General features: G+C 40.2%; 1 protein-coding gene and 1 long non-coding RNA gene across 4 annotated transcripts in view; one reads left to right on the top strand and one right to left on the bottom strand.

Moving 5' to 3' along the window:
• Positions 1-17831, bottom strand: part of Med14 (mediator complex subunit 14) — an 89492-nt gene extending 71661 nt beyond the window's left edge. For all 3 annotated transcript variants that reach the window (XM_050160754.1, XM_050160757.1, XM_050160756.1), the window contains exons 1-8: positions 17253-17831; positions 11188-11214; positions 8966-9071; positions 3897-4070; positions 3157-3286; positions 2215-2343; positions 1754-1861; positions 907-1039 (exon numbers count right to left, since the gene is read on the bottom strand). In XM_050160754.1, coding sequence (XP_050016711.1) covers positions 907-1039; positions 1754-1861; positions 2215-2343; positions 3157-3286; positions 3897-4070; positions 8966-9071; positions 11188-11214; positions 17253-17449 — 1004 coding nt within the window. In that variant the 5' untranslated portion in view covers positions 17450-17831. The remainder of the gene's footprint in view (positions 1-906; positions 1040-1753; positions 1862-2214; positions 2344-3156; positions 3287-3896; positions 4071-8965; positions 9072-11187; positions 11215-17252) is intronic.
• A 399-nt stretch (positions 17832-18230) lies between these two features.
• The window catches only part of LOC126512807 (uncharacterized), a 21599-nt gene continuing 16453 nt past the window's right edge, over positions 18231-23376 (top strand). Inside the window, exon 1 of the long non-coding RNA XR_007595156.1 lies at positions 18231-18804. This is a non-coding gene — a long non-coding RNA (uncharacterized lncRNA). The remainder of the gene's footprint in view (positions 18805-23376) is intronic.

Genomic DNA, 23376 nt, shown 5'->3' with positions numbered 1-23376 from the left:
GAGTGGGGGGAGGGGGAGAAGAGAGGGGGGAGGGGGAGAAGAGTGGGGGAGGGGGAGGGAAATGGGAGGCTGGGAGTAGGCGGAAACTTTTTTTTCTTATTCTCAATAAAATAAAAAAAAATAAAAAAAAAGAATCAATGAAACAAAAAGCTGGTTCTTGGAGAAAAATCAACAAGATTGACAAACCCCTATCCAAACTAATCAAATGGCAGAGAGAGAGCACGCAAATTAATAAGATCAGAAATGAAAAGGGGGGCATAACCACAGACACAGAGGAAAGATTCAGGGAATCTTTCGTTCTTACTACAAAAACCTGTATGTCACAAAATTGGAAAATGTAAAAGAAATGGACATTTATTTATATAAGTACCATATACCAAAATTAAATCAAGACCAGGTGAACAATCTAAATAGACCTATAAGTCACAAGGAATTAGAAGCTGTCATCAAAAACCTCCCTACCAAAAAAAGTCCAGGAACAGATGGTTTTAATGCAGAATTCTAGCAGAACTTCCAAGAAGAGCTAATAACTATACTCTTTAATGTGTTTCATAAAATAAAAACGGAAGAGTCATTGCCAAACTCCTTTTATGAAGCTACAGTTACTCTGATACCAAAACCAAAGACTCAACCAAGAAAGAGAATTACAAACCAATCTCACTCATGAACATCAACACAAATTCTTTTGAACCTCTCCCAAACTGTCATGGATTGACACTACAGATGTTACACGTGGTCTACATGATACTGGAACCTTACTAATTAAATCACATAATTCTGGGCACATAGCTATTCATATATAGTAAATCAGTTCTATGTGGAAAAGAAACCATAAAAACCAAAAAACAACAACAACGAAAACAGCTTTCACGAATCACACAAACCACCAGAACCAATTTCACTTACTTCCAAACTGAGAGAGAGAGGCACTTTCCAGCGTGATACCTTTCCACTTGTACAAGGTCACCCCATCTCTCTCGGATTAACATCAGAGTCTGGGAATGTAACACTTCTAATTGAAGAGATAAGCAGAAACAATCTGATTTATCATGTTAAGAAAATCAAACATAATATGCTCTTCAAGCAGGCAATAATCACAGGCAAATGTCATCTAACAAGGAATCTATGCCCAAAAAGCTAGAAATAAAGGAAGTTTTTGGAATCATCTTGGTCTAATGACTCGTCCTAAATAAGACAAAACCTGTGGTTGCCTGAAATTATATTCTCAAATGACAAATCATAAGAAGTAGTAAAATATGTGGCATAATTTTAGAAAAAAGGTTGACAATTTTGGCCTAAATAAACAAAACTAGGTCCGGGTTTATCCCTTAATTCATCGTTTAGAAAATACGAATTAATCAAATAACACATTTTCACCAAAATGGTACCTCTTTTTGAGACAGGTTCTCATTATGTAATGCAGGCTGGCTTTGAACTAGCTACAGAGCCTTGCCTCTCAGATGCTGAGATTATAGGCATGTACCACCTTGCCCAGCAAACATTACTATTTCTAAGTAATCACTTTTAGGAGTTGCCTGCAAAGTCGGCGGTAAAATTTGCTATCAGTCTTATTATAGATATATCATTAATGTTCATACTGGCTGGTTCTCCATGCCTATTTCTATTCAAGAGATGAGGTACGGGAAGGAGAGACCAGATTACTACACTCAGGACAAAGGATAAACAGAAAATGTAGAGGAAAGAGGAAGACACAAAATCCTCACAGTACATGTCTCAAATTTCAGAAGGATACGTAGGCAGTTGTACATGTCCTGAAGAGGTTTCTCATCAGCAAAGAGCCTAGACTGCACCAACTGATGGATAAAGTCGATTTGCATGCTATGAACCAAAGCTCGGCCATCTTCCATTGGTAGAAGAAAAGAAGGCAGTTAATTGGAAAGAGAGGTCAGTATTATAACATTAACCAAGGAAGTGTACACTAAAATTTAAAAATGAATCTAAAATTAAAAAAAAAAAGAGGAACCAATATTATCTTGAGAAAACTACAGAACAATATACATTGGGAAACACTGAAATTTCTCCAGTCAGTAGATAATTATTATCATCAAAATTTTGCTTCAAATTACAGAATACATTGCTACACATTTTTCTGTAGGAATACTTCAATATAAAAATGTCAAACTATAAATAAACAAATAAATAAATAAAAATTAAAGAAAGAAGAATGACAAGACCAGTACTAAGACGATTTACCTCCTGTTTCCTTATCCTCAACTAGAATTTCTAGCTTGAGAAGGCGCCATGGAACTTCTGGATCATCACCCATTACTGTCAAGGTTGCTTCAAATTCTCCTTCAACTCGAAACTTCACGCGGCCATTTGCTTTTAGAAGAGGAAGAAATGGACATTGCTTTAAAACAATAAGCTTCTGGCTAATCTCCAAGTTTCAATCTCATTTATGAAACATTTTAAATGGACTGTAAGCTTTGTCCTAAGTGTTGAAACAAGCCAATAGTTCAGACATAGACAGTAACCAATGTCTAGGTCATTGAGAAACCAAAGGCAACTCTTCCTACATATAAATAAACAGCACAGCATGTTCTCCATGATCAACTTTGGGGCCTCTTTTCTCTTTCAGCCTCGAATAATACCACTAACTCCCCCCCAGAAACAAATACCAGCACTGTATTTTTAAGATACTAAAAAGAAAAAAATGGATGGCAAATCATAGGTTCAAATACCACAAAAATTAAAACTTTACTTGTTCTATGAACAAAACCAAAAGGACATTTAAGAAAATATTCTTTTAAAAAATTCTATTTATTTATTATGTATACAGTGTTCTGCCTGCATATATGCCTGCAGAGGGTACCACATCTCATTATAGATAGTTGTGAGCCCCCAAGTGGTTGCTGGGAATTAAACTCAAGACTTCTAGAAGGGCAGCCAGTGCTCTTAATCTCTGAGCCATCTCTCCAGTGCAAGAAAATATTTTGTTTGTTTGTTTGTTTGAAGACAGGATTTCTTTGTGTAGGCTTGGTTGTCCTGGAACTAGCTCTGTAGACAAGCTTGGACTCAAACTCACAGAGATTCACCTACCTCTGCCTCCAAAGTGCTGGAATTAAAGGTTTGCACCACCACTGCCCAACGAGCTCAAAAATATATTCTTACAAAAAAAAAATTTCAGGTACATACCCACTGTAAGATTTGCTAGCTGTGGAGGAAGATCTGTTGTTACAAGCCTATGTCTAAGAATCTGATTAAGTTGATGAAGTGTGGCTTGTTTCTCAATTTTGGTAATTGGGTCTGGAGGAATAATTTTATCCTACGAAAAAAATAATATACAGAAAGATGAAATTGTTTACCTGCACTTGTCTTGATACATTTTCTTACTTTACTCAAGACAACCACAACACTCATTTCTGTTATCTACATCTAATAATAGTGACTATGCATTTGAATGCAAATAGTTCTGTCACCTTGCCAAAACCATGTTCTTCCTCGTGCTCCATTTATGACACCAAATTAATATCACATGACTTCCTCTATTTCCTAAATGTATAGAAAACAATAGCACCAATTCATTCAACTACCATAATACATTTTGAATGCACTTCCAAAATGCTACTGCTGTGCCAATTATTTTCACACCTGAAATGACACCAAATAATATTTGCCTATCTGCTCACTCCCAACAAGGACAGGGAAAGGGGAGGAAATGGAGGGAAAAAAGGAAAAAGAAAGGAGGAAAGAAAAGATTCCCCAGTTCAATATTTACTCACATCGTAGCCCCAATTTATTTCAAACTACCACACTTTTACTTGTAGAGAAAAAAACAACTATATAAACTGGTTTTTAAAATATTGTTTTTCCTATGCTACATAATCTAAACCCAAAGTCTTGAACTTGTACGAGTACAGGAGCAAAGCACTTACCCTGATGCAGGTTGGAAGTCGTGGATAAGAGCCAGTAGTCAGCACATCAATGGCATATGGGATAGCAAAACTAGGCAGGCGTGCATGGACCAGAGCATCTCTAGCTAAGGAGGCCAAGCGATCAGCGGTGTCCACAAACAAGATAGCTTGCTGATCTAAAAAGCTTGAGATCATCTTTAAAGCAAAGGGTAAATAAGCTGCCTTGAAAATTGCTTTCTTCATTAAATACCATTAACTCACTCCTAAGCAAGCTTCAAACGGTATTAAAATAAGTGGTTCCACATTTATTTGAAGAAGTGTTTATTTGTATGACACTAAAACAGTACTTTTCTTTCATTTTTCCACTTTTGACACCACTCAGTCATAATACCAAATATTAAGAAAAGAGTAAAATAAAATGGTTTTAATGTGATAGACTTCTAGGGTTGGGCAGCAATAAAGTAGTTAAAATCATGGACTCCAAGATTGCCTTGATCAAAATTTTAACTCTAACTTACTAGTCCTGTCCACTTTGACAAATAGGTCAACCTTTCTATGCCTAAGGTTTTCAGCAGTAAAATGGAGGTAAGATTCCCAACCTCATGAAGTTGTTCTGAGAATTAAGTACCACATACTTAATCTTCAGAACATAGAAAACACTAAGTACATACTGCCAGTATGAGATCCGGGCAACTTTCTACCCAATACGGGCGTTGGTATCACACGCCTTTAATCCCAGCACTCGGGAGGCAGAGGCAGGTGGATCTCTGTGAGTTCGAGACCAGCCTGGTCTACAGAGCTAAATTCTATCAGTTCTCTATTCAATAGACTAGTAGAGTCATCACAAGACTGAAATACTTTCTCTTTCAAACCTTTAGTTCTGTTTTACATCAATACCTAGCATTCCTTTCGCTCATGTCCTTCAAACAAGCTTCTGGTAGACAACTTAAAACACTGTAACCCAGAATTAATGCAATAGGGCATCATACCCTGACAGTGATCTGTATCTTCTTTTCATTTCTAGTTATTTTATTATCTAATTTCTACAACCCTATAATTACTATCACCTTAGAGATAAGAAAAATAGATTCACAGGTAAAGACCTTTTATTTCTTAGTTAGAGCCAGAAGAAATGCTACCTTTTGTAACTAGTGCAAGTCTATCAACACCACCAACGCTAAATTCATATTCATAGCCATGAAACTAATAAACAGTGTCAACTGCTGAATTCATTTTATCTTGGATTTAGGCCATTTTAAAATTTTTCAGGACTGGAGAGATGGGTAGGTGGTTAAGAACACGGGCTGCTCTTCCAGAGAACCCAGGTTCAATTCCCTGTACCCACACGGCAGCTCACAACTATCAGTAACTCCAGTTCCAGGGGACCTGACAATCATGGCAAAACACCAATCCACATTTTAAAAAAATTTAAAAAGAAATCTTTTTGGTGGTGGTGCTCACTTCTAATACCAGTACTCAGGAAGAGGTAGGCGGATCTGTGAGTTTGAGGCCAGACTGGACTACAAAGAGACTTCCAGGACAGCCAGGACTGTTACACAGAGAAAGCCTGTCTCAGGAAAAAAAAAAAAAAAAAAGAATCTTGTTACTTTGCTGGGTGGTGATGGTGCACACCTTTAATCCCAGCACTTGCAAGACAGAGGCAGTTGGATCTCTGTGAGTTTGAGGCCAAGCCAGGTCTACAGAGCAAATTCTAGATCAGATAGCCAGAGTGACAACACAGAAACGCTGCCTAGGAAAAAAAAATCTTATCACTCAGGAGAAAAGGTTCCTTATCACTCAGGAGAAAAGGTCTGTAAGGCCGGTTAAGAGAAAAGAAAACCAGAGAACTTCCCTCTGGGAAGATGGGAGATAAACTGAGATAACAGTTTATCTAGCCTGTAGATCTGTGTAATCAGATACTCTAACAGGTCCAGATACTCTAAACTTAGAAAGCAAATTAGTCAGATGGTAGTGGCTTTTGCCTTTGATCCTAGCACTCGGGAGGCAGAAGCAACAGAGACCACCCTGGTCTACAGAGCTAGTTCTAGGACAGCCAGGGCTGTTACACAGAGAAACTCTGTCTCAAAAAACCAAAAAAGAAGGAAGAAATCAAATTAATGCTAATGCTTTAGTTTTGAGCAACTTATTAGTAAACCTAGTAATTATCATGGTTTTTAAACATATTTGCACGCCAACTATCAATTTGGTTAAAAATTGTTAGACTTTGAGCAGTGAATGGACATTTCTCTAAGGAAGAAATACAAATGGCCAATGAAAATATGCTCATCATCAGTCAACAGGGAAATAGATGCTGAAACTTTAGTGGAAGGCAGGCATGGTGGTACATGCCTGTAATCCAGCACTCAGTACACTGAAGCAGGAAGATCACAAGCTTGACTTCAGCACAGATAACACAGCAAATACAAGGCCAGTCTAGACAACACAGTAAAATACTACCTCAAAAAAGAGACACAGGGAAATCAGTCAGGATGTATGAATAGACAGTGAAAACCCTAGTGAGATATGACTAGGATGGCTAAATTCAAAGCAGTTTATTATTATAGATATGGAAAAATTAGATCCTTCATATATTGCTGGTGGGATTGTAAAATGGTACAGCCATTTTAAAGAACAGTCTAGCTGATGAAACAATTATCTATGATACAACCACTTCACCTTAGGTATGTATTCAAAAGAAAGAAAGGCATACACAAAAAACTTTGTAACATTATCGATTCCAACTAGAGGAGATAAAAAAATGAGGGTTTCTGTGCAATTCAATATAAATGAAGTACTGACACATACTAAAAACATTATAAAGAAGCCTTTGAGAAAGCACATGAATCCATTTATAAGAAATGTTTCGAGTAGGTAAATTCAAACAGATAAGTAAGTAGGTTAATGGTTCCTATAGGTAAGGGCTAGGAGCAATAGATAAATGTTCTTTCTATGGTGATAAAAATTCTAAAATTGTTCATGGTGATGGACATATCAATCTTTGATCTTTCTCCTCCTTTTAGTTTGGCAACTTTTGCATAAGTTTTGGTTATAATTAGGCAATCAAGTGAAAGAGGCTAAGCAAAGACAACAGGCTAAAAACTGAGGTGAAATGTAAGAAACACAACTATGCTGTAGATTCTTTGTAGAGTGGGATTTTTGTGAAATAAGCACCTTCATCAACTTACAAAGAAAAATTCTCCATTAATATATTTTCAATTTACAAGAATGCTAAGAAAATAAATATTTAAGAAGCTTAATAAATCTCAGAGAATTTTTGAAGTTCTCATACATAATTTAGCTAGTACCAATTTGTTAATCTGCTTTAACCTATGAAAGCTAATAACCTTTTTTTAAAAAATAATTGATTTTATTTTAGGTGTATTGGTGTTTTGCCTTTATGTATGTGAGTATGTCAGATCTCCTGGAACTGGAATTATAGGCAGTTGTGAGCTGCTATGTGGGTCCTGAGAGTGGAACCTGGGACCCAGTAATCTTAACTGGCCTGAAAACTAATAACCTTTTTTAAATGTCATTAAATAAAAGAAAACAAAAAATGGAATTCTAACATCATTGTGAAGCTTAGTATAGCTCTGCACTTCCTTTCCCATTCACATTTGGTCTTGTAGAGCTGAACTTAAAAAGGGAACCTTAATTAAAGTAGGCAAATGCTGTCTGCATTTCAGTACTTTATTCACTATCTAACTACCCTTCCCAGTATGAATTCATTAGGAGTGATTGAAGTAAAACAAGAGGCAGTGCTCCTCATCTGTGAACACTGAATCATCCTCCCAAGTTTGCTCAGTAAGCTCATTCAAGGACCCTAGCTTGTCCTCTTAACATTCTTAGCTTAAAACTTGATTGGTTGTTGTTGTCGTCATTGTTGTGTGGAAACAGGATCTGTTGCTAGAGTCAACTGACTATGTAGCTAAGGATGATCTTAAACTTGTGATCCTTCTGCCTTCATCTCCCAAGTGCTGGGATTACAGGCAAACATCACCATGACTGGTTCACGCAGCACTAGAGACAAGTACATGATCTAAAACTACTACCAATTTCCAGCCCCTTAAAACAGTTTTAAGGGCTAGATTTAGTGTTTGTTACACTTCACTCTATGAAGTCATTTCCTTGAATTAAGAGTAATTCAACAGTCAAAAGACTATGAGCTTCCTGAAGACAGGGACTATGCTTTATTCAAGTCATTCCCTGCTATCTCTTATAACACGTGTTCAGTAGTTTCGGAGCGTGAGTAAATGAACTAACAACTGAACAGATACATGTCATCATCAGTTCTGTGACCTTGAAGAAGCCATGTATTTTCTAGAAATCATATCAATCTCATCTGTGAAAATAGAAAATACAGATTCTGCCATTCTCATCAGGACATCAGAAATCAATAAGCAAACTTTGAGAGAACCTTACAAACTCTAGCTCAGTGGTTCTCAACCTACCTAAGGCTGCAACCCTTTAATACAGTTCCTCATGTTGTGGTGACCCCTAAGCATAAAATTATTTTTGTTGCTACTTTATAACTGTAATTGTGTTACTGCTATGAATCATAATGTAAATATTATTGGAGATACAGGGTTGCCAAAGGGTTTGCAACCCACAGGTTGAGAATCGCAGCTCTAAAGACTCATACAATTTTGTTTTTTTTTTTTTTTTTTTTTTTTTTTTTTGGTTTGGTTTGTCCAGACAGGGTTTCTCTGTGGTTTTTGGAGCCTGCTAACCATTTCTCCCTTTTAGTTCCTCAAGTAATGTCTTCTAGGTATCTCCTCATCTTCCTTTTGATCAAGTGTCCAAAAATAAATATTATGCTTCGGCAGAAATTCATTTTGGAATTTCATAAAGGAACATGATTATTGACATCAGTAATAACATTTAATCAAGAGATATTAAAGCTAAATTTGTAAATTATGCAAAACATTTAAAGTTATTTTGCTTCTTTCAAGACAGCATCATGCCATGTAGTCTCCCTAACCTGGAATTTACAACTGTCTTTTACACAGTTTCCTGGATGCTAAGATCACAGACATGTGTTACCATGTCCAGCTTTCAAGTTATTTTATAAAGTAAAATCAAGTTTAACTCACCGCACACTTTTCTACTTTGCCAGCATCATTAGCCCATTTTACTAAAGCTAATAATCGAACGAAGAGTTGACGTGTCCGGCTAGCAAACTGTACAATTTCTATTTTCCTGTAAAATAAAATAATTCTCATCTGAAACCAGCACATTATATCTCACAATCTGTTTCAAATCTAAATTTTTAAAGTATTTGTTTACAAACACAACAAACTTAACCTAAAATATTTATATAAATATTTTCATCTCTTCTTTGGGTCCTTCCTGTCTGAAACTTTGACCACAGTGCAATAGATCCAATAGCAGTTTTTCCACAACGAACTACATTTTTATTTTTTAATTTTTTTGAACTACATTTTTAAACTAATTTTTATTATAATAAATGATTCTTATGATATATTAAATTCATGGATATGAAGTAGTGGGCATTAAATGAGTCAGAAGAGACTAATTTAGGAGCTATGAAGTATAAATTTCTTAACTGAAACTACTGTTAATTAGTTACCATTTTGGTTAGAGGAGTTGAAATATATTCTTTACCAAAACTTGGAAGTGTGTTCTTTCTACAAAATCAAGGGTTATTTCCCAAGTTGCAATAGCATAACTGAAAAAAAACTTAACAAAGAACTTCAGTATGAACTCTTCACACCAATTTCAATGGCAAAGTTCATTACCTTAGCCAAATTAAAGACAAGCTGAAAGTAAAAGGAAAGTAGGTCTTTCCATATGTATTTTAATACTGTACTCACATCTATGCTTTTTCACCCAGCAATCACCCATATTTTTATCATCTCATGAAGCTTTAAGAGCTTCATTAAAAACTCTCTGCCTATGTTAGCTAGAGCTCTTTACTTCAGGACCACTACACAACTGATAATCATACCTTTTATTGTCTAAGACACTGGAAAAAAAGAAAACTTCAACATGCCAAGACTAATGGCAAAACCCAGAATACCAACCTACCTCCAAGTGCAGATGAATTTATTAATTTTAATGTGACTTTGCAATGAACTACAAGTCCAACCAACATCTCTGCATCTTGCCAATAACATCACCATGACGCAATGCATGCAAGTAAGTTTTTGCTGAAGTCTAATGCTGACTGAATACGTCAAAGTCAAGCTGCTACTGAGAGTGTAGAAGGACCACACACAACCTGAAAAGCTTCTTTAAGAACAGTCAATACCATGATTACTGGAAACAGAAAAAGAAAAGCCAAGGACGCACTTATGGCTCTTTGTCAGTGTCTGTCAAGGATTATAGAAAAAAAACAAGCAAGACTGTGACACAACACAAGTGCTAAAATTACATTGACTTCTGACAGGGCTGGGGTTGGAGCTCAGAATATAAGGCTCTGTTCAACCCCCAACACCACACAACCACCTGGACACCGCCTACACAGGACTCAGAACATCAGTGCTGCTCCTCTCTAGGTTTGTCTAGTATATTTTTGCACAGAGAAATCCTGCCTCGAAACAACAACAATTTAAAAAAAAAACTGACCAGCCAAGTTATTATATAGGTTAAGTTTCAGTAGTGTCTTCCAGCTCTATCTTTTTGATTTGTGTCTAAGTCTACAAACAGAGCATGTGGTGTTAGTAATGAAGAACTAACGAATACTATAAACTTCCCTAGTGACTTGGTCTTTAAAACCAATACCAAGGCGCACTGGTAGTATGAAAGATATAATGAAGTTAGCTTTGTATTATAGTCCCAATTTAAACCCCAATAACATAATCTCCTTAAATCTTAATTTATCTTATTCCTTTGGCCTATGGAAACAACAGTGTTGTCTTAAGCCCCAAATTTAAAATTGACTCAAAAAATTTTCAACTATAAAATAGCAATAGCTAGAGACGAAACGCAATGTGCTAAAAGATTTAACAGTATCATTACTACAACTGGTAAATGAAGAGCCAGCTGTCTAAAGCCAGTCTACTCCTCAACTTCCAGTACAAATAGACAGTTACATTTTCCTATTCCTCCCAAGGATTTGCCTTGGTCGGTCATCAACAAAAGTTTAAAGAACAAAGGTTCTACACATTCAACTACCAAGAATAAGAAAATCTCATTCCCTGGTGCTTCTGACTAAATACACAGTTCCACGTCTCTTTGGGCCTAGGTTCCTAATCCACACCCCTAGACCATCAACAGCCCCATACCCATACTCTAGACTAGAAGAAAAAAAGTCAATAAGGAGAAAGATTTAAGATTTTTTTTTGATACTCACCTTTCCACATCAGATTTCCTTGGTAATCTAAAAAAAGAAAAAGTTGATTAAATATATGCATGCCTGGTGAAAATGTGATAATGGTCTTTACTGTGACACTATTTCTTCACGCTTTCAGAAAAACTGAGCAAACAGTAACTACAGGCTCAAGTGGCTGCTAACTCCCTACACTGATAAATTAGCAACAATATGGCTGTAAAGTACAAGCTGAGAAAGCAACATTTCTTTCCACTCAAAATGATTCAGAAGAGCCAGGCGGTGGTGGCGCATGCCTTTAATCCCAGCACTCGGGAGGCAGAGGCAGGTGGATCTCTGTGAGTTCGAGACCAGCCTGGTCTACAAGAGCTAGTGCCAGGACAGGCTCCAAAATCACAGAGAAACCCTGTCTCGAAAAACAAAACAAAAAAAAATGATTCAGAAGATACTATGTAAACTTTAAACACTTAAAAAGTGCAAGCCTGGAGTGTGGTGGTGCACACCTTTTGATCCCAACACTCAGGAGGCAGAAGCAGGAGAATCTATTTCAGTATGAGACCAGCTTGTCTACACAGTGAATTCCAGGACAACCAGAACTACTTAGAAACACTCTTAAAAAATAAATAATACTGCAAGTTCCATATCAGCACACAATATCAGAGTCAGAAAAGGTATCTTTTAATACCAAAATGACTACAGGTGTAGGAATAGTGGTTAGTTATCAGCCTCTCTGAACCCAAACCTCTGTGAGCACTTTGATAATTAGCAGAAATGTTGTGTTACAATAGGTGACTCTGGAAGCTAAGGGTGCAATCAAGGCTTTATGACAATTATGACATTGCATAATGGTTAGATGAAGGATTTATATATTTTTTTATTTTTTAAATTTATTTGTATTTTGCCTGTACGTATGTCTGTGTGAGGGTGTTGAATCTTAGAATTACAGACAATTGTGAGCTGCCTGGGTCCCCTGGAAGAGCGGTCAATGTTCTTAACGACTGAGTCATCTCTCATAAGTGATTTATATTACTTTTTAATAGAACCATCAGTGTTCTTGATTTCTTTTTGCTAGTTCTCCAGTACTGACTGCCAGAAACCTATGTCAACTTTCTCATTGATAAATTATACTACTACTCTAGCGATGCTTGGAAAGCTCTTAACTTCCACATTCCAGTAACCTCTAGCTCACGGTCTAAGCATGATGGCCTGAATACCTCTCAAGGCTGCCCAGCAAATATTGGATCCTGAAGAATGCACCCAAGCTGCTTAATGGTCTTCCTGCATGCACACACATCCACCCCATGTGCCTCATAAACAGAGAAAGGCACAAGTAGGGGAAAGCACTGTCTTATTCTCAGGGAAGACATTGGGATAGATGGAAGCTACAGGTATAATCAGAGTGACAGGAACTAGATAGTGAGCTGGAATATACAGTTCAGTGGTAGAGCACCTACACAGCACATGCCTGGGCTCAATTCCTAGTAGAAAGGTGGGGTTCGGGACAATGATGGACACCAAGGCAGAGGTCAGGATATGCATGGGAGTTTAAATTAAGTAGGAGCTGAAAAGGCCTATTTACCGAAAAGCCAAGTAGAAGCTAAAGGCCTATTAGAAGCCTGCAAATAAGAATTAGGTATAGTAGCACACACCTGTAATTACAGCACTTGGGAGGCTGAGAAGGAGGATTGCCACAAGACCAGCCTAGAATAGATAGAGTAAGACCCTGTCTCAAAGACTGCAAATAAAAGCAGCCCCTGGTAAGTTCCTCTACATAAAAAAAGCTCCTCAGAGTACTCCCTGAAAAGCCTTGTTCTCAAAAGAGAGAAAAATGAGGATTGGGGGATGGGGAGACAGAAGCACTTAGAGGTAGAATAGGAAGGCAGGAACCATTGTTCCAGCTCCTACCTGCCCCCAGAGACTCTAAAGGATCAGCTCCCACCAGAAATTCTACCATTTCCAGGGTAAAGGACAGGATTTGCTGCCTGTCTCCTTTTCTCCCAATGCTTCCACTTCTATTTTAAATTCCTTTATGAAACTCACCACATGGGGGGAAACCCTAAGATGCAAATATTGAAAGAAGGCACAGAGCACATTTATTCCACACCAGTAAAAGTTTATATGGCTATAACCCTAGCAAAGAGGTTAAAAAGCAAAGAATAGCTGGGCAGTTGTGGCACACGCCTTTAATCCCAGCACTCGGGAGGCAGAGGTAGGTGAATCTCTCTGTGAGTTCCAGGACAGTCTGGGCTACAAAGCAAGTTCCAGGACAGGCTCCAAAGCTACACAGAGAAACCCTGTCTTGGAGGGGAAAAAAAAGCAAAGAATAGAATATATGCCCCTAAAAAGTATGAGTATGTGTTGGGGGTGAACAAGCAGAAGAAAAAAAAAATCTAGAAACTTGGGGCTCAAACCAAATCATCTAAATTATTGAAACCGTTTGTGTGTGTGTGTGTGTGTGTGTGTGTGTGTGTGTGTGTGTGTAAGTCTACAAATAGGTCATTTGATGTTGGTAATTGAGAGGAAGCCACTAATAAATACTCTAAGTCTCCCTAGTGATTTGATCTAAAAAACCCAAACCAAGGAACACAGGTAGTATATCAAAGATATAATCACTTTTTTCCCCAGTTTTCTTTTGTTGTTGTTTTTTGGTTTTTTTGGGGGGGTTGTTTGTTTGTTTGTTTGTTTTTTTGAGATAGGGTTTCTCTGTGTAGCCCTGGCTGTCCTGGAACTCACTCTGGATCAGGCTGGTCTCAAAATCAGAGATCTGCCTACCTCTGCCTAAATGCTGGGATTAAAACTGTCAAAACTATCTTTTTATCTTTCATGTTTCAGACAGAACCAGATGTTGAGAAACTAAATACCATGTCCCTCAAGACTTATACATTAATGTACATTAATACATTAATTCTGACAGGAGAATGCTGTTCCATGTCAATCTGGGCTACAAAAGAGCAAGACTGTCTCAAAAACAAAACCAAGAAATTTTAGTTGCCATATAAGGGTTTTTTGTTTGTTTTCTTAAGTATCAAAAATAAAAGTGGTGCTGGGTGGGGGTGGCACACACCTTAAATCCCAGCACTTGGGCCAGCAGAGAGGTGGATCCCTGTGAGTTCGAGGCCAGCCTGGTCTACAGAGCTAGTTCTAGGGCAGTCAGGGTTACATAGAGAACGCTGTCTTGAAAAACATTATTATTATTATTATTATTATTATTATTATTATTATTATTATTACTGTTGCAGCAGTGTGCACCAGAACTTGAAAGGTAGAGACAAGCTAGGGCTATTACAGACAAACCCTGTCTCAAAAAATAAACAACAAAAAGACAGTTGCTTTTCCCTTAATTACCCATGGTTTAAAGAGACATTTCTGAGAATTCATTCATTCATGTACTAAATTTAGTTAAGTCCCAAGTCCATGCCAGACATTGTTCTTGTCACTGGGAAACCAAAACAAATCAAAATCCTTGTTTTCCTGGATTTTCTATTCCACGGGGGAAGCACAGTAAACTAATGATGTCTCAAGCAGTAAGCACTGTAGGGGAGAAACACTAAAAAATGTGCAAAGTACTATTATATGAGTGCTTGGATAAAGTCTTTGATCTACGCTATACATGAGCCAAGACTGAAAGGAAAGGAGAAAGAAAACGACATGTATTTTTGGAAAAAGAGCAATGTGCCAAGAAACATCAAGGTTAGGGTAGGTAGATGGAACAGAATAAGACTTAGCACATTAACTAAAAAAGGTAAAGTAGATAAGACACAGTTCTCTCAGGGCCTACGCACAGCATAATCCCAGTGTACACTTGCTTTTTCTGTCTTTTTTTTTTTAATGTGTGGTGCAGGAAAGCTGGAGCCAGGACCTGGCAAATGCTCTACCTCTAGGCTACATTCCCAGTCCACTGGGCATTATTATTGTTGAAACATAATACCAGGCAGCCCAAATTGACAGCAACCCTCCCCTCCTGTGCGCTGCAAGTTGCCTACAAGCTGTTAATTTCTGATCCTCCTGCCTTGACCTCCAAAGTGCTGGGGCTACAGGTGTGCACTACTATATTTATAGCAATTTTTTCATGTCCAAAGGTATTCTGGTTTAGACCACAAATCTAATAGAGAAGTAATTCTAAGAACTTTTTTCTCTGTGTTTTTTTTTTGTTTTTGTTTTTATTTGTGAGTTTGTGGTTTCTTTGTGTGGGGGGGGCGGGAATTTTAGGCTTTGAAAACAGGGTTTTACTATGTAGCTCTCACTTGTCTTAGAATTGACTATGTAGACCCACCCGCCTCTGCTGGAATTAAAGCCATGCACCACCAAGTCTGGCTCTGGGGTATTTTTTTGAAATAGAGTCTCACTATGTAGCCTGAGGCTGACCTAAACTTATGAACCTCTTGCTGTAACTTCCCATATGCTGAGATCCCAGGCACATATCCAGCACCAAACCCAGCCCCTGCGTTAGATATTGAAATGTATGGATCTGGACACAGAATGTGGAAGTCAGCTGAGGTCTGTGCTAGAAATATGTCTAGGAATCATCACACAAATGGTGTAGAACTAAAACTATATTATTCTACAGCAATAAGACAGATGCCTCTCCATAAGCCAAGTCCAAAAACTTACAAATAGAACACAACTCAATAAATTTATACAACTCCTCTACAGAAAATCAAATCACATGATCCATGACCACAGTCTTTTTCCCACGGCTATGCACAGGACATATGAAATTTTCTCCTGGATTTTTTTGTTTTGTTTTGTTTTTCAAGACGCCCTGTAGCCCTGGCTGTCCTGGAACTCTGTAGACCAAGCAGAGATCCGCCAGCAGCATTTCCCTCTGCCTCCCGGGTGTTGGAATTAAAGGCGTGCACAACCAGCCAGCCATCACCACCCATCACCTCAAGAATTCCTAAACAGGACAGCTATTTCTCTCTCAGTCAGAAGTCATGGGGAGGGGAGGAGCCAAACACCTTTAATCCTAACATTTAGAAATGAGAGATCTTGCGTTCAAAAACAATTCTCAGCAGGCGTGCTGGCCCAAATTTAGTAATCCCAGCCCGAAAGAGGCTGAACCACATCTGAAAGTTAGAGGCCAGTCTCACTATACAAGACCCCGTCTCAAAAAAAAAAAAAAAGACACCTCTTTTGGCAAGGTTAAGCTTTGTCTCGTACAATAAATAGTGCATCAAAACTAAAAGGAATGTTTTGCAAGAGTATGAGAAGCCGTCTCTAATTCTTTTAGCCGTGTACAATGAAATATTTAATTTTCCAGTAACAAAGTTATCACAAGATACTTCCTAATGTCTGCATATTAATGTATTTTCCTAGAAACCCGACAGAGCCTAACAATAGGTAGATAAAAGGTGAAAACTTTTATGAACCTCAGCTAGAAGATGTAAAACAGAGTTTCAAAATTTCGTAATACCTTTTCTTCGCACACTGAACCACCAGTGTATTCGGTTTGTGTTCTGAAGGGATTAACACCCTAATCACGTCCCAAGGCATTTCATAGGTAACTAGGTGACTGAAACCAGCAGGCTCATTAACAGAACGTATTTTACTTTCACTACATTCAGAGACTTCGAACGCTTTCAAATGTTTCAGAAAGACTCGGGATTCAAAATGTAATGTTTTAAACAGAATCTCTATCTCCCGAGCCCAAAGAGAAGCAACTGTAATCTACTTTTAAAACATTGCCAAAAGGCTGTGAAACATTTCCCTTCTTTGAAAATAGTGTTCAGTTAGAATTTTACATAGTCCTAAAAGCTTACTCTCAATCTTAGGGTTCTAAAAACCTAAGAAATTGATTTCCACCAAGAAATCAATCGAGTTCTATTGGGAACGCAAGACAAAAATCCTAACGACAATCTTCAGCGCAAGTGTAACACGCGAAACTAACCAGTCTCAGTGCTTTCACCGCCAACTAGATCCCCAATACTAACTAACCTCATCCACGTCCCCGCAACCTGAACCCCAAGAATTCCAAAATTCTACACTGAACAGCCGCGCTCACTAAACGGCGGTCGCAAGGTTCTGTCGGCCCACAGGGCGGGAAGGGCAAGTGGGGAGCCGGGAAGCAGGTACGGGTTCGCAGCACTTACAAGTCCGTCAACACCAAGAGCTCCGAGTAGGCCCGGTGCAGAAGAAATTCGATGAGCGTGCTAAGCCGGTACCCAGGGCTAGCTGCGGCCGCAGCTGCCGCCACCGTGGATCCTGGCGGCGGAGGAGCCGGGGCTGCCGCCGAGCCGCTGCCGCCCGGAGGGATCAGCTGGTGGTTCTCCAGCTGCACTGGGGCCATGGCGGCGCAGAGCCTGGCTTGGCGCAACCGCCCGAGAAGCGGCCCTGGAGCCTCCTCCCGGGGTCGGTGACCGCACCGAGGCGGGCGCGGGCTAAGTAGCCGCCGCCTAGCGCCAGGCCCCCTCTGTCGAACAGGAAGCCGAGTCCGGGCTGCGGAGGCCCGCCCCCATGTAGAGCCGGGCCGGCCGGCCGCGAGGAGGCGAGCGCGGGCGGGACAGGAGGATGGAGAGGCGGGTCGGCCGCCGCTCGACGGAACGAGCTTCAGAGACTGTTCAGCGGCCGCCCGGCGGGTGGGCTACAGCAACCGTGTTGCGGGGCCTGGGGCGGAAGTCGCCTGGCAGAACGGAAGGGGAACCCGCGGGAGGCTTTTTCCACAGGTTACCTGTGACGGTTCCCCGTGATGGTTCCCCGCGCTGTACCGGGCTGGAGGGGGCCACTCGGGAGGGGGTGTGTGGGAGTGGGGCGAGGCGGGGCGAGGCGGCGCGTGGGCGGGAAAGCGGAAAAGGGGGGTGGGTGAACGCGCACTGCCGGAAGCCGTACCGCCAGCCGAGAGGGTCGCGTCACAGAAACGTCAGCAGTCCCGAGTGTTCTTTTTGCCCCTGCCTAGGCGGCCACAGGGGGCTATGGGCGGAGGAGGGTCGGTGGAGAAGTCGCCGGTCACCCATCTATTCTCGTCGCCCCCCGCGCTCTGACGAGAGGTCGCCGGTGACCGCGCGCCGTGACTCTCCCACGCGCGCTCCGCCCATAGGCATCTCTGGCGCGACGCGTGGGAGACAACGTTGCAGTCATTATTTCTTTCTCTCTTTTTTTTTTTTTTTTTGTCAACTGTGAGAAAAATGGGCGAGAAAATGGAACAGGACAGGCGCAACGGAACAATAACATCAATTGAAAGCAGTCTCGGGTGCTCCGAGCCTGACAGTGAAACACATGCAGTCCTTAAATCCTTCGTTGGCATTCTTGGCTTTTGTCCCTGCCCTTGCAGTAGCCGCCCTGTCTTGCATGGGTTTTTACTTCAGCGTCGTTCCCTATTGCCTCTTTTCCTCCAAAAATCCACGTATTTTGTATGTGTTTTCAAATCTTGGCTCCTGTTTGGAATCACGTACAAGACTTTTAAGAAAGAAAGAAAAAAAGAGTCTATGGGTTCCATAGCCATAGATTCAGATGCAATTGTTCTTACGTGATGTCTGGGCTTCGAGTTTTTGTTCTTTTTTTTTTTTTAATAGTCACCTAGCGATTCTAACGCACAACTCACGGAGAAATTCACTGTTAAAAGCGTCTGTTTCTGTGACCCTACCTAAACATCGTTTTGCAGCTTCATCTCCCGCAGGTGTAACAGATGCTCATGCTGATCCGAAGGTTAGACAATTCTCTTTGTTCTCCACTTGTGCAATTGCAGTACTCTTTCTGACTCTTGGTCTCACTGTGTTGTCTTGAGGCTCCTGAGCTCAAAGTACTTAGGACCACAAGCTCCTGCATTCCTCACCCACTTTTCAGATTGAGAAATCGTCTTTTTATGGGGTACAATGTTAAATTGCAATGCATGGATACACTCCCGAATGAACAAGTCAGATTCATTAATGTGCCTCTGATACTTTCTTCTTTGGGGGTGAGAACAGCTAACACACCACCTCCTTCTGCATCCTTGCCTATCTATAGTAGGCAAGCATTCTGCCATATATGCCTAGCCATTTTGTGTTGCGTTGGGTTCTTAAATGATGTAGGGTTACCTGGAACTTGCTACGTAATTTAGACTAATATTCAACTTGTGATCCCCTGCCTTAGCCTCCCATGTAACTGGGCTTATAGGTGTGCATCTCTGTGTTCTATTAAAATCCACTCTTAACTATAGGAGATGCTATTAACAGGAGGTATAAACTAAAATTGCTGCATTGCACATTGCTGCCTGAAAGGTATTTTTTCAGTAACATTTCCCTTTTCCCTGCCCTCAGCCTCTACTAAACATTATTTACTGTTGCTTCAATGAATTGGACATTTTAAGATTCCACTTAAGGTGAGATGCGATACTGGCTTTGTGTGCCTCCTTTTTTGACTGGGTATAATTAATGCCCTCTCGAGCCACCTATGACACTTCATAGTCTTTGCTTAAAGTAATAGTCCATTGTGTATTATAAACAGCACAGAAGTTTTCTAATATGCCTAAGGTCATAGTATAACCCAGACCTACCTTAGGCTAAGTTCCTCCTGCCTCACTCCTGAATGCTAGGCTACTGTGAATGCATCAATTTACCCAGCCACATTTGTGTGTGTGTGCTGGGGGGTCAAGAAGCAAGAATGTTCGGCAAGTTCTCTGCCACTAAGTTGCATCTTCAGCCCTGAAGCAACATTTTTCTTTCTATCTATCTGTTGATAGGCACTTTAAAAAAAATCTGTATCTGCCAGGCAGTGGTGGCGCACGCCTTTAGTCCCAGCCATTGGGAGGCAGAGGCAGGCGGATCTCTGTAAGTTCGAGGCCAGCCTGGTCTACAAGAGCTAGTTCCAGGACAGGCACCAAAACTACAGAGAAACCTTGTCTCAAAAAACAAATCTGTATCTTGGTTATTATGAATGCTGGTATATTTTTCAGGTGTGGTGGTGTACTCCTGTGATCACAAAACTTTGGAAGTAGAGTCAGGAAGACCAGGAGTTGAATCGTTCTCAACTACATAATGAGTTCCAGGCTAGTCTGGACTATATGAAACCCTGGATCTGAAATAAGATAGTAATGCAAATATCTTTTTGACATAGTAATTTCACTTCGTTTTAATATATACCCAGAAAATTGGATTACTGGATCACTTGGTATTCTCTTTAGTAGCTGCAGGTCTCTCCATACTGTTTTCCAAAATGGCTATAGTAATTTTGAATTCTCACCAACACTATACAAGGTTTCTTTTTTCTCCCCATCTTCCCTATTTTTTCCTTTTCTTTATAGCCATTCTAGCAGATGTAAGGTCTTATCTTTTTTTTAATATCCATGGTGGGACAGATAACATATTTGTGTCAGGTAAAAATCAGGCATTTCTTCAGACTCCAAAGAGTGTGAAATGGAATGGGGGAGGGGGAGAGGAGTGGGGAGAGGGGGAGGTGAGTTGGGGGGAGGGGGAGAAAAGTGGGGGGAGGGGAGAGGAGTGGAGGGTGAGGAGAGGAGTGGGAGGAGGGGCAGGGAAGTGGGAGGCGGGGAGGAGGCAGAAATTTTTTCAACAACAACAAAAAAAGCCATGGCGGGGCTGGAGAGATGGCTCAGAGGTTAAGAACACTGGCTGTTCTTCCAGAGGTCCTGAGTTCAATTCCCAGCAACCACATAATGGCTCATAACCATCTGTAATGAGGTCTGGTGTCCTCTTCTGGCATAGAGGTATACATGCAGGAGGAATATTATACACATAATAAATAAATCTTTAAAAAGAAAAGCCATGGCACATGCACAGAGTAAAAAAAAATCAGGCCATTTCTTTTCCAGTTTTGACTTGTCTTATTCAAGTTTTTCTCTCCTTTAAAAACAATATTGACTTCAATTAAGACATTCTTGTTGTCACAAACAAAAGATGATTGTATAAGATGGTCCATCAAGTCTTCTCTAACACTTTCTATTTCTGTATGATGTTGAGAAGGTTTCAGTTGTGTGTTCTTGTATAAACACAGTAACAAATCTTGCCTTTTGGTATTTCTTCTATTAGGCAGTAAGGTTCTACCTAGACAGAGTCTCGACAATTTGTCAATAAGAGGAAACTCTCAGGGTGGAACATGGAGGGAGGCAGATCCCTGTGCAGAACCAGCTGGCCTACATAGGAATTTCTAAGCTAGTTAGGGATGCACAGTGAGGTCTTAATCTCAAAAAAGAAATAAGAAAAAAAAGGAAGGAAGGAAAAAGAAAGAAAGACAAAAGAAAGAAAGAAAGAAAGAAAGAAAGAAAGAAAGAAAGAAAGAAAGAAAAACAAAGAAAGAAAGAAAAGGAGGAAAAAGAAAGGCCTTTAATCCTAGCACCTAGCACTTGGGAGGCTGAGGCACATAGATAAGTTCAAGGTCAACATGATCTACAAGAGAACAGGCTCCAAAAAACTACAGAGAAACCCTGTCTTGAAAAAAAAAAAAGAAAGAAGGAAGGAAGAGGAAGAAGAAGAAGGAAGGGATGGAGGGAGGAAGGAAGGAAAATCATAATTTTTTTCCTAGCTATGCTAAAATTCAATATCCTATAAATAAATGGTTGCTAATGGGTGAACAAGAGGAAGAGACCTGGTCAGTCGTCCTCACCAACTTAGACCATGAAAGCCAATGTGGACAAGTTCAACAGAACAGCCATATATGGGCTGCCCATGCATACTTCAGCATTGCCAGGGCATACATTTCATTTTTTTTCAGTGGGTGAACAAAGGAAGAAGAAAAAGAGAAACTTTTTAAAGGAAAGGGAGCTGTGAATGGAGAATCTAATTATTAGCCAGGTGTGGTGATGTACGCCTTTAATCCTAGTACTCAGGAGGCAGAGGCAGGCAGACCTCTGAGTTAGAGACCATCCTGGTCTACACAAAGAAACCCTGTCTCAAAACAAAGAAAGAAAGAAAGAAAGAAAGAAAGAAAGAAAGAAAGAAAGAAGGAAGGAAGGAAGGAAGGAAGGAAGGAAGGAAGGAAGGAAGGAAGGAAGGAAAGAAAGAAAGAAAGAAAGAAAGAAAGAAAGAAAGAGAAAGAAATAATCTGCCAGACAGTGGTGGCACACACCTTTAGTCCCAGCACTCAGAACGTAGAGAGCCAGGTGGGTCTTGTGAGTTCAAAGACAGTCTGGTCTACAGAGCGTGTTCAAGGACAGGCTCCAAAACTACCCAGAAACCCTGTCTTGAGAAAAAAAATCCTATTTATTATATTCTTCCTTAAGAGATGATTTTTCAAGCCACAGAGAAACCCTGTCTCGAAAAACAAAACAAAAAAAAAAAGAGAGATGATTTTTCCCCTGCTGTGGTTCTGTTTTATCTTATTTCCTCTGAATTAAAACGTTCAGGTCTGGAAGGATTTGAGAGGTTCAGAAGACTCAGAAAGTTGAGGATATACAGCAAACTCCTTGGGAAGCTGGGAGATTCTCAGGTCCGTTCCCCAGGAAAGGTCCAAACAAATCTCAGCATAATAAAACGTCAGGAACATCAGCAGCATAATAGCTAATATCCAAGTTCCAGTGACCTCAAGTCGCAGGAGCTTCTTTGCACAACGAATAGCCACAGCTAAAAGACCCAGGGGCTCCAACATTGCTTATTTTGTTGTTGTGCTTTTAGTGTTAGTTTCCCTTTTTGTTTGCTTTTTGTTCTGGTTCTGAGATAGGCTTTCATATAGCTCAGGCTGGCCTTAGACTCCATATGTGGCCTAGAATCAATGACTTTGAACATCTGATCATTCTTTTTTATTTTTTTATTAAAAATATCTGCCTCCTCCCCGCCTCCTCCCCGCCTCCCAATTCCCTCTCCCTCCCTCTCCAGTCCAAAGAGTAGTCAGGTTTCCCTGCTCTTTGGGAAGTACAAGGTCCTCCCCACTCCATCCAGGTCTAGGAAGGTGAGCATCCAAACAGACTAGGCTCCCACAAAGCCAGTACATGCAGTAGGATCAAAACCCAGTGCCATTGTCCTTGGCTTCTCATCAGTCCTCATTTTCCGCCATATTCAGAGAGTCCAGTTTTATCCCATGCTTTTTCAGTCCCAGTCCAGCTGGCCTTGGTGAGCTCCCATTAGATCAGCCCCACTGTCTCAGTGGGTGGGTGCACCCCTTGCAGTCCTGACTTCTTTGCTCACGTTCTCTTTCCTTCTGCTCCTCATTTGGATCTTGGGAGCTCAGTCCAGTGCTCCAATGTGGGTCTCTGTCTCTATCTCCATCCATCGCCAGATGAAGGTTCTATGGTGATATGCAAGATATTCATCAGTATGGCTATAGGATCGGGCCATTTCAGGCTCC

The sequence above is a fragment of the Alexandromys fortis genome, unplaced genomic scaffold, assembly GCF_014885135.2.
Source record: "Alexandromys fortis isolate MF-2015 unplaced genomic scaffold, M_Fortis_MF-2015_v1.1 scaffold_83, whole genome shotgun sequence".
NCBI lineage: Eukaryota > Metazoa > Chordata > Mammalia > Rodentia > Cricetidae > Alexandromys > Alexandromys fortis.
Note: the sequence above shows the minus strand (reverse complement) of the source record. Positions and strands in the feature narration are given on the sequence as shown.